The sequence below is a fragment of the Zosterops lateralis genome (genome assembly GCF_965231275.1).
Source record: "Zosterops lateralis genome assembly, chromosome: 4".
NCBI lineage: Eukaryota > Metazoa > Chordata > Aves > Passeriformes > Zosteropidae > Zosterops > Zosterops lateralis.
In genome coordinates, this window is record NC_139765.1 from 19,223,835 (window position 1) to 19,242,579 (window position 18,745).

Here is an 18,745-nt window from a genome sequence, read left to right on the forward strand (position 1 = left end):
CAAACCCCAAAAAGTCAAGCCTGCACCATTTGGTAATACAATGACTTAAAGGCAAGTTGTCTTACTGCTGTAAATATAACTGAGGCAGCGACTCTCCATGACTTAACTGGAACATTAATCACATTCAGAGCTCTGCAAAATTAAGAATATTATAGCTATAAGCAAAGCTGCTGCCAACTCTTTTCATGACAGCAAGATGCTAGGGAAAACAGTAGCCCTTGGCTCTCCCTCTTGCTTTGCACTGAGCAATCGCCCATATGCTTCCTCTCCTGCCAAAGGCTAGAGAGAAATCACCTATCCCTGCCTACAATATGTTCATGAGCATCATCCCCAAATTCTGCAACAGGTTCCCACAGCATTCAGAGGGATCCAGAGTGCAGTTCAAGGAAGACAGCTCTTTCAAGGATAGCCCACATAATTCAGGCTGATTTTTAGTTACATGCAGATAAGCATGGGGCAGCGGGTATTTAGGATGTACCGCCTCATGCCAGAACTCCATCTGTGTTCTGGCTACATCAACCAGTCACATATTTTAGCATTCAGTAGAGATCAGAAGGGAGGAATAAATAAAATAGTTAACAATGCATGTATATATCAACAAGACTGATAAAGGCAGAGCCTCAGCTCCCATTATGCCTATAATGTAAATGGGATGTAGAAGAACACCATCTAAATTATCTTTTCTCGTAACTGCACTTTGATTAGAGATAACAGCATTTCTGTGCTTTTAAAGACACCAAAAGCACTCTATAAAGGGATACCAGAAAGATCAAGTTACACAAAAATGCATTTAAAAAAAATTCCTGTGGTAAAACTTGCTTTTGTCATGGAAAGGCACCTAAAAAAAGTCACTGGTCTTGGCAAAAGATCTTTGAACTTCACTGCTATTTCAAGCAGCCTTTCTCCAAGTCTTAGCATAGGTGCCACAGCTGTCCTAAGCTCAAGCTCAGTTTGGGGGTATCTTAGTTCAAACAAAACATTCAGAGGACCAAAGACAGGAGTTTTGTAGAAACAGATGAGATGTAGCAAGAGTAGTCATTCTCAGTTTGGGTCTTAGCTACTTGTAAACACTTAAAAGGAGCAAAATGAGAACACAGATTTGTTGAACAAATCAAAGAATGCACTGGCTGTGCTGCTGCTAATACAAATTAGGCAAGCATTTCTTCAGACCACATTTGTTTTATTTGGTGTACCATGGCTACAGTACCCTGCAAACTTTTATTATAGGAGAATGGTTTCAGAGAGACATGGAACAAAGTTCTGTACTACTTCTTTTATGGCTGTAGTTTCAGGTAGAGAATGAGCAAGTTAGTTTTAGCCCTGGCCCTCAAAGGGTGAGAGAGAAGAAAAAAGAAAAACAAAGTATCAGCTTCATTGCTCCCATGATGGTGTATAAACCACAAACTTAGCACACTCAAACCTAAACTCACGGCAGAGAGGGGAACCTGAAAAATGTTGCTTGTTTCAGGCAAGTGTGTGGGAATCACGTCAACCCGCTTTCTATACATCAAAATGCTAAATCTTTCCTGGCTTCTCTTTAGCTGGTATCACAGCTTTTTTCCATTGCAAATCTGGGAAGAGCAAGAACAGGCTATGCTGGCCTGAAATAAACGGAATACAAACAGAAGGGGCTTGTGTAGGGATTGTGTTATTCAGTTTTACATTTAATCAGAAACTCCACTTGTTCAGTCATAGCTGCTGAAGAACAACAGGCTGTCACAAAGCCCAGAACATTCACGCAGACTGCCCCAGAATACACCGGATCGCCTTCAGAGGCTCTGCCAGCAGGATGCTGACTGGTAAGAAACACTGCTCAAATCTGCACATAAAGCTTTTGTTTAGCTAAAGAACTGCCTATTTCAGGCTTCTGGGATATCTTAGGTTATGCTAATTTCCCAATATTGAACTGTTACTTTTCTCTTTTTTTTTTTTTTTTTTAAGAAAAGACAAAAACAGCAAGAAATCATATGGCAACAGTTTCAAGGTGTGGTTTGCTTAAACTAATAACAGGTATGTGGAAAGATATATTAATATATTACATTTCAGTCCACAGCAAACAGTAAAAATACCAAAGGTCCCAAAAATCAGTCTGAGTAAAATATTACTAAAACCCCCACCCTTACCGTAATAGGCTAAGACATGGCAAAAAATTACCCACCCAATTATTAAAGAAACAGCAATGTTACCAAAAACAGCTCACTAAATATACAGAACCACATTACCTAGGTTGAGTTTATTGCAAAACCAGGAAAGAGATAGCAAACCTGAAGTCTATCTTCCATTCAGATTTGTATCACTTGTTCAGCTGTCAGCCACTCATGCACACACACACACACACACACACACACACACACACACACACGCAGCCTGGACACAGAAAGTCACTACCACTTTTGAGTTCCCACAGGCCCACAAGAAACATTATAACATTTCAGTAAAAAGTTAAAATGAGATCTTTTACCACAAGGACTGTAAAATCCTCCCTACCCTTGGATTTCTGAGTTTGGGATTCTAAAAGCCATACATAAAAGAGTTATTTCGATAGCAGAAAGACTACCTTAAAAATATCAAAGTAATTCTAAGGAGAGTTAATGCAACTGAAAAAAAAATATATATAAGAAAACCTGCATTACACAGTCAGTGTTTTCATTAACACTGTTGATAAGTTCTAAACCTCTAAATGTAGTAGAGTATTCATTGGTTTTGAGTAACCTTTAATTCAGAAGTTACATTAGAAAAAACAATTGTAGCAATTCTTTTGAGCTGCTAGTTTCATGAGGAAAAAGTCCCTTTCAAAATTTCAATAAATAAGCTGACATGTAAAGTTAGTTGAGGTTGTCATGCAAGACAAATTACATAACCAAGACTAATTCAATCTTTATAATAAAGGCAACTTGCATTCAAAAATGAACTTTACCCTTACAATTTTATTCAAAGGGTAAACATGAATTAACCCAGCTGTTTACCTGAATTACAAAAGTAACATGATTCAATATGAAAATAAGAAACTGTCTACAAATCTCTGACAGTAATAAATTGCAATATACAATGCATACAGGAGTTATACAGAGCAACAAACTCTTGTACAAAACAAAAATACTTTAATACCTTTAAAATCCAATTATTTCTTTAAAATCATCATGAAAAAGATTTGAGTCAGAACTCACACCTCAATTAGACAAGCTTCTGGTAGCTACATTACAGCTATTTAATATACAAAGAGATAAATCTCTTCACCAGTCATTAAAACTGCCTCTTCGTTAGAGTTGCACAGGTTTTCCGTCTCATGTTCCCAGATGGAAAGTTTTCTTCAAAATCATGAGAACTGAATTTGTTGAACACCAGAGATCTAGAGAAAGAAAATGCAAGTTTACGTTCCACTGCACCTTTTCTGAAGCTGCAGAGCACTTAACAGCAAGCAGCCATGAATTCTCAGTTGGTGTGGCACGATAGCCACCATTAAAGGACTAAATAAAACTAATTCTCATATTTCAGAACAGAGCAGCTGAACTAGTGTTTGAATTTTTGCAGCAGAAGGGAGAGTAGGGGACAGGATACAGGATCATACCTGTTGATATGATGTTGTGTAGACCATAACATTCTGCTGTTGGCCATCTGTGGTTATTAAGCCTGCTGGCAACTGGTTAGCTGAAAGAAAGAGCATTTAAAAAACGTTAGTCAGGAACTGCTTGATATACAGAACCTTGTTTGATGTGTCTGTCACCATTAAATTATTGTGGTCCATTCCAGAACAACAGAGCCATTAATCTCCTGAGTTGCCATCCTGCACTGGTATAGTCACACTTGTTACTAAGTGTTACAAGTGAACAAGTTTGTTCCCATTCAGAAGAAACACATAAAATCCAACTTAATTTTGCTCCCAGAGTAAGGAGAATGTCCACACCTGTACACAGGCAAATGGAGTGGAGCTCACCATCCTGACTACTGAAAAGGCCATCTCCAGCGGTCAGTATCCCAAGAAACCCAGAGAATTCAGTTGGCTTTGTTTAAAAACAAAGTTAGCACTTGAGCATAGCCATAGGGGAGGAACTCAAATCATTATATAAATTGGGATCCATGAGGGACTCCATAATATGGAAGCCCCATGGGAGGCAGGAAGAATAGGCAACGACAAAAATAAAAGGCACTGCCTGAGCCTGACATTGCACTGGTTGACTTCCAGCATGCCCTTCATGACACACGCAAGAGCTCTGATTTAACAGAGGAAAAAGGTGACCAACAAAAGGAGTAAAAAGTACTTATGAGATACCAAGAGAAAACACAAGGAGTGATGCTCCAAGGTAAACTTCACAACATGTATGTTGAGCTCTCACATTCAGAGTAGGTTCCATACAACTGCTATTTGGAACCAAAGCAACAAAACTCTGAAATTGTAGGTTAAGTCACTGTAGCACAACATTTTCACCTAGGACACAAACAATGGGGCTTTGTTCTTTCAGTTACTAAATATAAACAAGATGTATAACCAATACAAAATTCTGAAAGCACAGCATAATCCTAACAGTTTTCATCTGAAAGCTGATGCTTGAGGGTTTTGTAATTAGATTTTTGGTTGGTTGGGCTTGTTGTCTTTTTCTTTCCTTCCTCCTTCATTGAACAAATTTTCAATTGCTTCAGTTGTAGGCTAAGATATGCATTAAGATAATAGTGAGAGTAGCTCTGGCAGGTCCAGAATTTACTGCCCTTCGATGTGCATGTTCCACATCCAACACAGCTTAATGGAGAGTCCTTGATCCAGCCCTGGCATGAGGCCACCACAAAGAGGTTATGCCACCAAAGCACAGCCATCACTGCTACTGCTCCAGTGACACCATCATTCATCTCAGACACATCTATAGCTGCCCCTGAGGAGAGAAATACCTGCAGCACTTGACATGATCACTTATATAACAATTTTTTGTTTACTTTCTTTTACTACTGCAATGTCTCTTTTACATCCTTAATCCTGCCAGGGTATTTGTAAAGTTGCTTTTTCCAAGTCACAGCAACCTGAAGTTTTTTCACAGAGCACTCTGAGGCTCCTAGGTCTGGAAATTAAGAATCCAAATCTAAACATTGCAAGGGACCCTTGCATTTCCTCTTCCAAGCTAGAAGAGATCCACTGAGTCTGCACTGCTTTACGTAACCAAAGTCAAACTGAGAGCAAAGTCCTCAGGCTTTGAACTTTTGCTAGTTCAGTAGTTTACCAGTGATTTTAGACAGGCATATTTAGACATACTTAAACTAAATCTTGTCAGTAGATATGACTAGAGGTGTGCTTCCTAATTCCTCTTGTATCAGCCTAATATTCAACATTACCAGCCCATAACACTTAAAAGCCAAGATGGAGACTACATGAAAGAATCAGCACCAACAAAATCAGTGCAAATCCCAAAAAACTGTCAGGTTTTAATCCACAGGAAAAGGAAGAAAAAAATACACTGAATGCACATGATACTCCTCAACCTCCACCTTCTAGTTGCCAATCTGTGCATTCTTTTAAATGTAAGATACATTAAGTTCTTTAAATTAGACAAAGATGATTTTCTTCTCTGCCTCATTTCCCAAAGATGAGTTCCTCAAGTCAAAAGGAGTTCATTTTATTTTTTCCCCAAATAGTCTTGCTAGTAGAATGAATGGGGCCTAAATATGTAGCTACTGGGGAAAAAGAAAAAAAACAGGTTTGCACCTTTCATTACAACCTGTGTTTAAGCGTAGAGAAAAATACTGGCACTAATACAGGCATTTAAAAATTTTCCACAATTGACATGAGCTATTACTAGTCCAGGATATATTCCTCAAGTAAGAATGCTGATGACTGATCAAAAAGCTGTTTTTATAAAAGCTATAGGAATAACATAATAAATTAAAAAGTATACTTACTAAATGCTTCTTCTGTGAGCTCCTCACTTAGACCATCTCCAGTTGTAACTGTTCCCCCAATTCCCTTTTCTCCTTTCATTGCCTATGAAGAGGGAGCACAAAAAAAAGTAGGAAAAAGCTTAACATGTTTTTTCAAAGCCCCAGGAGCTTGACCAAGGTTTGAAACCTGCAGAAGAGCCACAGTGCAACAGCTGGAGCTTGAAATCCAAGACCGGTAAAACTCTTTGGGATTTGAGGATGCACATATCACATGAGCATTTTTCATCTTAGCTGTACTCTTAAAACAAAAACTTGCCAAACTAGGACTCTGTAGTTCTAAGAAAGGGTTTTATAGCCTTCTCCAGAAGGTTCAAAATCTGTGGTAATCCAGAAGCTGCATTTACAAGAAATCACAGAATCTCACCTACCAAGAATGTGCAACATTTGCTACCAACCACACACAAGCACCACCACCATGAACTAAGAGCTGACATTTAAAACCGAGATGTGGAATTTCTTCTCCCACATCAAGGGCTACAGCCAGAAAGGATATCAGCACAGAAAGCCAAGGCTTCCAGTCATCTGCATGCAGTTGTACATGTTTGAAGTTTGATGTTCTTATGCAATAGCACAGAGCATCTAGAAAAATAATGTGGGCATAAAAAAGGGTTCTCTGCAACGGCTTGCTGCAGACAAAATACACAGTTACAAAACAGAAGAATTTCACCCTGAAGACACCCTTGCTGGAATGGAGATTTAAAACTGATGAGCAAAGCTATTTAACCCATCCATGCAATTAAAACCTAATACAACTACTTTGCTACCACAGCATCTGTAATCTGCAAAAATGTTCAATTAGGAATGCAAGTAGCACAGACCCACTTCAGACTTACTTAGTTGGAACTGGAACTAGTTAGGCAACACTTGCCTTTTTAATAAAAGCACATACAGCACCATCACAGCATGTGCAACTGCTACACAGATCTGGAAAAAGACAGCACACAGTACTATTCCAACTTTATGTTACACTTCCAGGTACTCAGTTATCAAGGAGATGACCTTCTGGGAAAGGGAAGCTTCAAGTGCTGTCAGCAAAACAAATATCATTAGCAAGTCTGACCTAAAAAAAAAAAATCTAAGGTTTACAAAACAAAGAAACTCTGAAGAGCATCCTTATCTACTGTACTGCTAATTTAGACAGGGGGAGGCAGACCAGAACAAAAAAAAACCAAGCAGAAGTCTTTTTGAAAAGATCTAAATTGCTGAAAGCAAGAAAGTCACTTTCTGCTAGGGAAGGGATAAATTAAACTGTTTGGATCACATACGTAGCGTGTACTATGTATCAAAAGCAAACTGAGAGACAGGCTAAAAAAATAATTTTAAAAACTCCATTGAAGCAGATAGTTTTCCATGTAAATCGTTACTCCAACATGAGAAAAACAGTTTTTTCTTTTGGAGATCCAAAGTCCAGGCAAACAATAGGCATTAGGCCAGTTCCTCAGAGGATGTAGTCTGTAAATACTGACTGAACCCAAAGATCAAATAAACATTCTTAATAGGCACCTTTAAAGAGCAGAGCAATTTACTATCACCAGTATATTAGAGATTTATTCACCTGAAAGCTTTAACTACTCTAAATCAGCACGTCCAATCAAAATGCTTACTTCCTCCTTTTTCTATTGACATCCTCTGGAATGCTTTTAAACATTACATTACTCCCTGACCAAGAGTTGTGAGATAGTGTGCAAGTTACCCACTATACAATTCCAACAACAGAGAGCTAAGGATAAACACAACCAGGTTAAATAAATGAGGAAATACCCATATATACCAACCTCTCTGAATTTTTGGAGGTATAACTTCAAAGGTTCAACATAGCTATCAAAGCCCAAGGTAGACATGGCAAAGAGAATATCCTCTCCATTGATGGTCTTTCTTTTCTCTTGGTGACACCTCTCACTTGCTTCTGATGTTATAAAGCTGATGAATTCACTTACACACTCTTGTACACATTCCTTTGCATCCTTAGCAATCTAGTAAGGAAAAAGTATCATAAAATCATTAATGAAGACACAAGACTTTAAAAAAACCTCACCACAAACCCCCCCGAAGAATACACCGGATAACAGAGGAAGCATCCCAAAACCCAATGGTAATACTCATTTAGGCAACACGTGCACAGCAAAACACTGGATGTCCTCACTGCTCTACGTAAGACCAGCTGCAACATGATTTTACCCATGTTTTACTATTTCAAGCAGCACGGCCAACTGCCAGGATCTCCTGAAGTCCTAAGTTCTGTACAAGCTTTTACACACAGATGCTTCTTGCTTTGCTTACCTATGCTCTCTTCAAACCTATTCACTATAGCATCACAACCTATTTCCTCTTCAAGAGACCTGGTAGATCCAACCCCATTGCAGTAGATTCCCACAAATTCAGCAATGACAAGTGTTTTTATCCTGCCCAGATTCGAGGACTAGAATATACACATAGCAGCAAGCCTTTCTAATGCTTTAGTATTCTGGTATAAATTTACCAAATGAGAATTCAAATGAAGAAACATATGCCCCCAGCAAGAATGAAATAAGTAAATTTGATTACAGTTTTCAGTTGGACAAAAGTCATTTACTCAACTTAAAATTACAGCAAGTATTACTCATGATTACTTGGGAAGCTGACAGGAGTTATCAAAAATACTATAATAATTAAAATTCTTATTCTTCACATGAAAAGAACCTAAAAATTTGAAGCAGATTCTGTGTGCAGAATCTTCACTAGTTCCTCTGGTATTTTCAGACACGTAGGGTGAGATTTTCAGGAGTCATCAGCCAGCAGCTTCCCTTGCAGTTTTTCACAAAAAAAAATCCTGATTTTTCAAGATAGCTCTACATGCCATATGCTAAATTCTTGAGAAAAGTCTCATCTTGATCACTAAAAATTTATGACAATATGGACTGGGGTAGAGTTTTTCACAGCGAAGTTATAAATGTGACATCCAGATCTCCAGAAAGCCCTGAACACTATGAAAATACAAGCAGATGCAACTAAATTATGTCTTGCTTCTATTTAGAGTAATCTCCAAAAAGAGAGATCAGTTTTACCTACAGTAAATGTTACTGTGGCTGGACTTGTATTGGAATACAACAGAGAAACAGCAAGTCGGTTAGGAGCCCTGAGAAGGTTTATCTTAAACAGGGAGAATGATGAAATGCTTATACAACCACCAGCTCAGCAGAATGGATTAAAAAGTCTATTCTTAGAAGTAAGAAATAAATAAGGCTTTCAATATCTGGCCTTATCTGCTCCACGGTATAAAGCAGACTTCTTAGATTACTTGCACATATGGATATGAGAGTATTCAGGTGATAGAAGGCTAACCATTCTCTTTCCTTCAGGGTAAGCACTGGATTTCTATTTCAGCCAAAATGATTCACTTATTCCAAATTTTATGCACCTCAATGAAAGCAGACTAAATCTCTCAAGAGAATTGCATAGAAAATATTCTTAGTGATTGTCATCAAGTCTGATCTTTTATGACAATTTCAGAGAACACATCTTAGAAAAAGGAAGCTCTTGAAAGCCCTATGAAGAGCAGTTCTGGACACTCTAATTACAGCAGTTATTAAAAGCTTTTAGAAATCTAAGAAAAATGGACTTGGCCTCAACCACCTCCTGCTCCTGGGGCTTTTTTCCCTTTCCTTTTATAACGCTTTTCTCCAATAAGCCTGCATAATGTGGAAAAAGACGTTGTTCTAATCAGCTCAAGTTCACTGAGAGGAAGGAATAAAAGCCATTAACACATTTTCTTTACCAAACAACAGTATTACCTTTCCTGTTTGGGGTATGGCATTTTTCATTATCCTTGCCACATTTGCAATTGGAAGATATATATCTTGTTCTCTAAAACTCTCTTTTGAGCCATTTGTATCTTCATGATCATTCATGCTGTCTTCTGTGTCTAATGAAATGAAGAAAAGTTAACAGAAATTATATTTGATAGCAGGCAATAATTCAGTTTAAAATCTTACACTGGAGGATGAAGACCTTTGAAAGCACAGTGCGTCAACATCATAGAAATAATTTAAAAAATAGATACAACATCAGGGTACCTTTATAAAGATAGCACTTTATCACATTACACACAGAAGTGTACATGGCTTCTGATCACCAACCATTCTTAATGCCATGTAAAAATACAAATTTTTTTTGTCATCCCCTCAAGGTCTCTGTGCCAACATCAAAAAATCCCCCCTTCAGACTGCAGAAAAAAATGCTTTATAGAGTGAGGCATTATGAAAACAATGGCAAATTTTGCCTGAGAGAAGATAGCAGAGAATGATACAAGAACTGGAAGAAAATATATGTATACACACATACACAGAGAAACAGTAGTATTTATTCTTATTTCTTACCATCGTGAGGCTGTATCACGTAGTGACTGCCACCTATGTAATCTCCAGCAATTCCTAACTGAGAAGCATCTGTTGTGGAGCTGTCACCATCCATCTACAACCAGAGGAAGGAAACCTTTCAGGTGTGACTGTTACATCACTAAATGCAGCTATTACTCAAACTCAGCACATTAATCAAACTATGAGATCAATTTACACAAAACATAAATATTTCGTTATTGGAGAACAGCATGCCCACTGTCACTCCTGAGTTTTACTGACAGTGGAAATAGTTCCTGTTTATGAGGCTTCCCAAAAAACTCAGCCAGAGGCACGGGCCATGCATTGAATCATTAAGTTCACGTGGCACACAGATAGCTCCCATGGGAGTCTGATCGGAACACGCAAGTTGTCTCTGAACAACCCTCAAAACCTACACCAGCCCTCTGTTCCCTGAATGCTTTACCTAATAATTACTACAGAGAGTGCATTCTTCACTTACCTTTCCCCTCCATGCTGGTTTGTCAAGCCCACTGACAAACTTCTAGCCAGACCACAGGACCAGCTCTGCATCCTCATCCCCCTGAGGCACCAGTTACTCCTATGCGCCTTCTGAGTCATGTTTTAGCATTCCCTGGTCCTGCCCTGCCTCACTCTCTGGGCATCCTTAGGTGCTCTTCTCTCAATGTTCTGATGTGGTGGCCAACAAGACTTCTTCATGAGGCTTTGAAGATGGGGGCAGTCACAGTTTAATAGGTAACTTAAATGCCAGGAGAAAAAGCAAAGCCAAATGAGCCTGTACTTCCCTCCTCACTGACAAACTACACACAGCCCCTGGGGAGGCAGAGCCGAGATGACTGCACTCACTGACCCCACACCCACTGTGTGGGTACCTTGGTGTCTGAAGGATCACATGGTTGTTGCCACTAAGACCACAGAGCTCACTTTTTTGCACACCCATTAGCCTGAAGAGGGAGGGAAGGAGAGCAGGAGAAGCAATGTTGTACTATTTTTACACCTACCCAGAAATATGAGCATTTAACCTCTCACTAATCTGCATGTTGCTTGTGGCCACAGGGCTGTTTCACTTTGAAACCTTCAAGCAATGTCCAGTGTTACACTTGGCCACAGATGCACAAATAATGTGAACACTGCTCACATTCCAACAGCAGCTGGACAGAGCCTTAGGAGCTGCTCAAGAGAAAAAGACTCTTCCAGCTCCTCTTCACCATATGGAATATTATACACACTTTTATAAAGAACTTCAGGTCCCTTTTGCTGGGCTTTTGTAAACCAGCTTCACCTCTTACACAGCAGCTCTACCCAAAGGAAGGGCAGTATTTCAGGCATTAATCTTCCATGTGCCAACCTTTACACAAATTCACTTTGTCCACATTTTACAGATGCTTTGTTGGGAGATTTAACTTTCCTGTTCAATCTCCCAAAGGTGCTGCAGTTTGCTTACTCAGCTTACTGTAATGACAATGGAAGGATATCACAATCGTGCATGTCATGACCACCAAAACTGACATCATACATCATTAAGGGAATTGTGTCTTTCTCATCCTTCTGCACTTTGAAACAATTAAAACTGTAGTCTGGTAAATCCCAAAAGCTACCTCCAAAATTAAGTTAGGGTTTTCTGGTAGTCTTGTTCTCAGTTTCAGCTCTCTGATCTCTACTAGAATTTAGTTCAGTATCTCAACAATCTTTACGCAGCCTCAGCACAAGATATTTTAAATATCTGTATCTTTTTTTCCCCTCTCTTTTTTCAATCCTCTGTGAAACATTTCTTCTAAGTTATTTCCTTCCTCCAGGGTTGCAAAATTCTTCAAATTTCTGCCATGATGCAATAACTGGTTTCTGCTCACCACTGCAGGCTATTCCATCTGACCCAGCCAAGACCCTGCAACACTAAGAAATCATCTTGCTTTCATTAGCCCAGCTTGCCTTCAAAAGACAATTCCTGCTTGAATTTCTTTCAAGCCTCTGCTGCATCTACAGACAGTGTTGGTCATATTAGACTAATGCATCCTCAAGGTAATACCTTTGCTTCTATTCTTTTCTGCGTGCACATTTCCAGATCTACTTACAGGATGTATTATTTCATCATTAGTGGGAATTTGTGTGGATGTTTATCAGCACTACGAATCTAAAATAGTGATTAGCAAAATTGACAGGAAAAGGCTTGCAACAGAAAAAGGCAGATCTGACTCAGATACAGAAAACAGGCACTGACGGCTTAACATCAACTGAAATCACTTCTGTCAGTATTACTTGAAGACAGATTTTTAAGTGCTAGGACAACCTTGGGACAGGAGATTAGGGACAGCACTTAATACCCTTCTGCATAATACTCAGCATAACAAGGTCCTGATCCAGGACCACAGGATAATTCATGTTGGAAGTGGCATTGGGGGGTCTTTACCAAAAGCAGGGTTAGCTCTGAGCTCCAAGCAGAGCACTCAGAATTTTCTCCAGCTACATGTTGAAGGCCACCACAGACAGAGCCTGCCCAGCTGCTCCATGAGCCTCCTCCTCAGCCTGGCTGACCTCACAGTGAGAGAGGGAGTGGATATCAGCATACTACTTCAATCCAAGTAAGTTGATGGAAGGACTTCAGTCAGAGTTGTCATTCAATTCAAATCTAGATCCAGGCATCTGAATATAGCAACTGTAATTAATATGCCATCCAAGTCACCCTACTAGTATTTCTTTGAGCCAAATGGATGACAAACATGACCTTGCAGGAAAACGTGGCCACTGCTTTCCCAGTTACCTCATAACAAACAGTTACACACTCACACATTACAATTTTCACTTCAGATGTTCAAAACTCCAGCCAATCACCACATTATCTGATTGTCAAGCTCAGCACAAGTTCTCTATAATACATACAACAATGTTCAGAAAATAAGAAAACACTGTTCTCACTACACTGTTGCTACTTAATCCCCCTTCTTTAAATAAACAAACAAAACCCCAATCAATCAATAAAACGCCTCCAAAACCACAAACTAAATTCTGTGTCCCTGAAGTTGCTCTGGAAAGGCAACTTTGCTCTCCAATGTAGCATAGCAACAACCCTTGCCTACACTAACTACAGTCACTGGGAGACTAAAAAGGCCAACAGTTCTTATGTTGGCCCATTTAGTAGGAAGACCTACTACTTGAGATGAAAGTAGATGCTAGAACAGGCAAAATCCTGGGATATCTAATCCTAAAAGGTTCAGGTGGGCAATCTCCTCTCAGATTTTGCTTTAGACTGCCGAGTTGTTACAACTTGCTTTAAAATAGCCATTTGCAGATTATACATCACATTTGCATGGCAGTTTCAGCATGGAAACATTGCAATGCCTTTTAATACAAGACCATCTCCTACTTCTGTGTGGTGCTAAATTGAACAAGGGAGGGTTTCCTACACCCCAGTCCTCCAGCAGCAAGTGCTATGCACAACTGCAGGAAGCAATTACTACAGGTTGTACATTATCCTCAGCCTCCAGTGCTAGGAAGACACTGAAGCTCCTTCATGCATACACATAGACTGAATCAAGACTGAGAGCTAAGCATATCAAAAGTGGCATGTCAGTCTCTAAAATGACCGTGCCACTATCTGATTTTGTCAACAATTAGGGAGAGTAAACAAGTACAGGACACAAATATTCAGCACTACATTGCAAAAGAAAAAATCTGAGTACAGAGCAGTAGCACGTTTTCTGTTAGTGGTTTTCTGTTTGGTTTTTCTATCTCTAATAAAAAAGGAATATTACTAGAGATATACAAACTACTTGATGCATGGAAATTAAAGAACTACGTTAAAAGAGAAGCATTTCAAGGGCATCAAAGAAGGGTCAGTGATAAGATGCAAATGAATGAACAAACAGGTTTACACTGACATCTGGTATAAATATTCTGGAGGATGCTTAAAAAAATTTGCTCCTGTCAGCTTACCACAACTCAGACTGTTCCTATAAAATGTCTATACTAAACTAATAAAACATCAGTATCTCAAAGTAAATCTTGCATCTTGTTTAATCTTATAAGCTCTCTTAAGAGTGCAGTCAGTATCAGTGGCTCAGCTAAATGATAACTAAAGAATGCTAGCACTGAGAAGAACGGACTAAAGCTAAGATCAATACAAAAAAAAAAAAATTGAAGAAACAAGATTTTTGTTTTCAGAACAGGGAACTTATCTGGCAATGAGTATTTCATGTGGTATTTTTTCACCCTGTCTCCTAAAATTGCTACCCAACAAGACGGGCAGTAGAAATTTATATGTAATGAACTGAAGCACTTGGTACACATTCCATGCAGTCACGTCTGCCAAAGAAGCAGGACAGAAACAATAACTAAAGCTGTAGGTAGTAACCACATCATTCATTTTGCCACACCTTATCACCAGAGATGTAAAGCTGTGAATCGGTACATAACAGCAGAGATACAGTGTTTTATTTGAGCCATCTGCACTCTCTTCTGTTAAGCAGAAAGATTTTTCAACTGAAAATACACCTTCAATTTCCTTTTATTTTTCAGTGACTTCTGGGGATCCTAATTTCCCACTGAATTCTCAACTGCAGCAAGAAATACCAACTGGTGAATGCATTCACAGGACATTGTTCCAATAGATACACAAAAATATAATGCTAAACCTCTTAGCACATAGCTAGAACAAAACCATACACTGCACTCTCTGCCCATCTCAGGCTTCTCTAATCTCTTGCATTCAGTGCTTTTCCCCACAGCAGAATAACACTGCGAAAAGCAGACTGATGTTGAGAGGACCAGACAGCATCACCAAGGCTCATTAGCATCTGGGTTGTACCAGGACCCTTCCCCCAACCCACAGGGAAGAAACTTTCCCTTATGAAATCGAAAGAGGGCATTGTCCCCTTTCCACCTTCCCACTCTATGTAACAGTCTGTCAGCTTTATGTCTTATCTTACAAGCCCCAATGCCACTGACCACAGGCCCCCTCCACACGGATCCAGCTGTGCTAGAGCAGCTAGTGGCTCCTCCCCAGGTTGGCTAACATCCACAAGCATTGTTGGCTCCAATATATACGGCTGGACTAAAACCTCACATATTTTCACATCAAGGAGTGGGTCAGTGATACAGTGCGAGCAGGAGAAACCCAGTTTCCACGCATTCTCCTTTTTGGCAATAGAAGACAGAAGCACAAGGGGAAAACAAACAACATGATTAGAGGAATAGAGGCAGTTTAGTTGCTTTTGCAGAAGCTGGAAGAGGACAGCTGTGCTGAACACACTGTACCAGCACCTCCTTCCTTCAGCAACCTGACTGAAATCCCCTTATTACCTTTCAATAATACATTTTTGATACTTTATCATTTTTTGTGAAAAACTAATCTTATCTATGTATTAAAGCAGCAATCCATAAATGCTGCCTTTTTCCTTTTAGAAGTTTGGTAACATTTTGAAGTAGTTTATTTTTCCTTTGTTGAGGTAGCAACTCAACTATGCCAAACAGCTTTTTCCTCTCAAGCAACAGGGCAAGTAGGAGTTTTACAAAGCTAGTTCAGACCAGACCAATATTTTCAGCCCAAACTGTTGAATTTCTTGACACTTGCTTTTACTCTAACAATGTAATTTACCCATACTGTTTAGTATGTACATATATATAGTCATATTTTGCTCTTTTTACAAGCATCCTGCCACTAAAATATCCATTTCCAAATACTAAGTTTCTTTAAAACACTGCAGCAAAACTCAGTACTAACAGTCAAGTTTCTTTCTCAGCAAAACTTTAAAGGTGGAGCGACATTAGATTTACATTTGAAAGCACTAAAGGAAGAACCTTGCAACCCTTTTTTAAATGTTGACAAAACAAAGTATCAGACTTTCAAAGTTTCAGTGTTTTATGCTTCATATCTTGACATTATCTTAAAAATTCTCGTCATTCAATTTCTGAACATTGCCTCCCTTCATGTAATTATTACCACAAATAAAAGAGTTAAGCTTTGAACTGCTGCAACTGTCAAATCCTGAAGTCTAAAGAGTAACACCCAGTGCTCCTAACTTCTCCCAATATATGCCATAGCTGTAAATGCCAGCAGCCAAGACCGTGTATAACTACCTGCTCGATGCACAGTGCAAAAGCAACTCACACAGGCCTCAAAATTATTCAGATTGAGCCATCTCAGGTGTCCTAGAGAACGGCAGATGGACCCTGCCTTTACATTGTAACTGTCATGCCACAGGCCACATAAGCAAAGAAACAGAGACAGCAACCACTAGCTTATTGTTTAGGAATAGTATGCTAATGATTATATATAGACACCATTTCTCCATTCCTGCATGCCAATTAAAGCCAGACTCTGAATACTGCTCAAAGTGGTGCCTGCCATTTCTTTTTCCTACCATTTTGCCAGAGCTTGAGAAAGCTGATTTCTTTTCTTTTTTAATTGACAATAACTGTCATCTACCAAGATGCCAAGGAAAGGTTACTACATGTAACAGAGTCCATGAATGGGCCGAAATCCAGATTTCTGTGTTCCTTATTGCCTAGAAATGTTCAAATCCTTGTTATGAATACTTCTGCCATCCCAAAAGCAAGCCAAGCACACCAGGTAGCTCTGACCTGACAGTTCTTTTCAGAACAAAATCTTTTTGGTTAAGCTGTAGAGAATTTGGTAAAGCTAGAAGTTGATTTTCTACTGCTGCTGTACTGCAGAATATATATTATAGCCACAGAAACATTAGCAGAACACATGAATTTTTTTTTGTTTTCCAATAGGATTGTCTGTGAATGACATCGACAGTACTCTTCAGGACCACCAACTACATAATTTCTGGAAGCAGAACAGTGGCTAGCACACACAGGTCTGCCCAAGAACACCTGCCACACACAGAAAAGTTGTATAGATGTTGATAATGGCAGGGTCCCGTCTCACTCCCATCTGTCATGTGTGTCACAGGACAAGTGCTGACCCCACTCAGCTGCTTCTGTGCCACTTGGAGCCGATCGATCCCATTTCCCGATTTTATGCCCTTCAGAGATGCAAACACAGCCAGCGCTGGGGCACGGGGGACACCTTCCTACTTACGCCAACAGTCTCCGAGCCTTCCTGGCACCCAGCTCACATCTGCTCGAGAGGTAACTCGTCTATCGTGACCCGTTGTTTACAAATGGCACAAGACGACGAGTCCTCAGTTAATCAGCAACTTTATTGTTGGTCACCTTGGCTGGGACTTCCGCGCTGCCCGCACCTGCCCGGGGCCGGCTAGGCGCCTCAGCCAGGCCCCCGTGCAGCCCACCAAGGCCTCGCATTCCCGCCCGCACGGGCAGCCGGGTACTGGCACTACATCCCGGGGCCTCGCCCTACGCTCCTCATCCCTGCAAAATACCGCCAAACCTTCCAGAAAATTTCGGTCCCTACAACGGCGCCGGGGGAACTGGGAGGAGAGACCGGGCCGCTGTGGTCCCGCTGCCCGGCTCCAGGCCCAACCAGGGGCCGTGGGCGTGGTGGGGGTCCCGGCCACTCGCTCCCGCGGCGAGGGGAGGGGGCTCGGCCGGCGGACACAAAAGAGCGCGGAGCCCTCTCCGCCCGGCGCGGCCGCCACAAAGCCGCGGCCCCGGCACACAGCGAGCACGGCCAGCGGGGAGACGGAGGGATGGATGGCGGGAGGCCGTGCGCCCCGCGAGTGCCCGCCGCTTCTCAGCCGGCGGCACGGGGTGTCGGCCGGCCGCGGGCCAGCTCCGCCTGCTGCCTCCACCCCTGCCTAGGCCGCAAAATGGAGCCGGAGCGGGGAGGGCCCCGCGAAAAGAGCGGGGCACCGGCGGTGGCAGCCGCCCTGCCGCCCATGCCGACACCCCCCTCGCCGACGGCTCCCTCCCTGCCCGCCCGCTCCGCTCCCTTCCCCTCCCCGCCCGCCCAGCCACCGACCCAGCCCGTTCGGCTCCTCGGCCGCGCGGCCCCCGCGGCTCCGGCCGCACAAAGCGACGCACGGCCGGTGCGGGGCCCGGGGCGCCAGCCCCGCACTTCCTGGTGCCCGCGGCGGCGGCGCGGCGGCAGCGCCGAGGCCCGGGGAGGGAGACGGACATTTCATTCGAGCCTGCAGTGGAACCGGTTACCAATCATTGGCCGGAGCCAGGCACAAACCTCCAGTGCGGCCCTGGTTGGCTCCCTCCGCAAATCGGCTGTTTGGTTGGACGGAAAATGGCTGCGAAGGAACCAGTCCCAGCGCGGAGCCCCGCTTCCCGCAGCCGGGCTGCCCTCCCTCCGCGCCGCCTCCTCGCTACTCGCGCCGGCTCTTCCCTCAGCGCGCGCCCTCCCGCCGGGCCGGCCCTGCCCGCCTCCTTTATGGAGCGCCCGGGCCGGGGGCGCCGCGCCCGCCGCCCCCCCGCGCGGGGCCGGGGCACAGCGGCGGCCGGGGCTGCCACCGCGGGCTGTACCTGCCACAGGGCCCGGCCCCGCAGGCTTGCTGCTACTGGCGATTGTGTAGCGGGACCTCTGACCGGGGGCAGTCCTT

At 41.9% G+C, this 18,745-nt stretch overlaps 1 protein-coding gene across 5 annotated transcripts; it reads right to left on the bottom strand.

Moving 5' to 3' along the window:
• Nucleotides 1-1,913: 1,913 nt before the first annotated feature.
• Nucleotides 1,914-18,499, bottom strand: NFYB (nuclear transcription factor Y subunit beta). Of its 5 annotated transcripts, none has more exons than XM_083859776.1 (7): nt 18,376-18,499; nt 10,278-10,371; nt 9,693-9,823; nt 7,698-7,895; nt 5,884-5,965; nt 3,569-3,648; nt 1,914-3,349 (listed from the first exon to the last, which is right to left on the bottom strand). In XM_083859776.1, the coding sequence occupies exons 2-7, from the start codon at nt 10,369-10,371 to the stop codon at nt 3,317-3,319; spliced, it is 618 nt and encodes a 205-aa protein (XP_083715902.1). In that variant the 5' UTR covers nt 18,376-18,499; the 3' UTR covers nt 1,914-3,316. The 5 variants fall into 5 exon arrangements, with proteins under 5 accessions (XP_083715902.1, XP_083715905.1, XP_083715904.1 ...); XM_083859779.1 differs by having other exon boundaries at nt 18,348-18,499; XM_083859778.1 differs by lacking the exon at nt 18,376-18,499 and adding an exon at nt 18,160-18,224.
• Nucleotides 18,500-18,745: the final 246 nt, after the last annotated feature.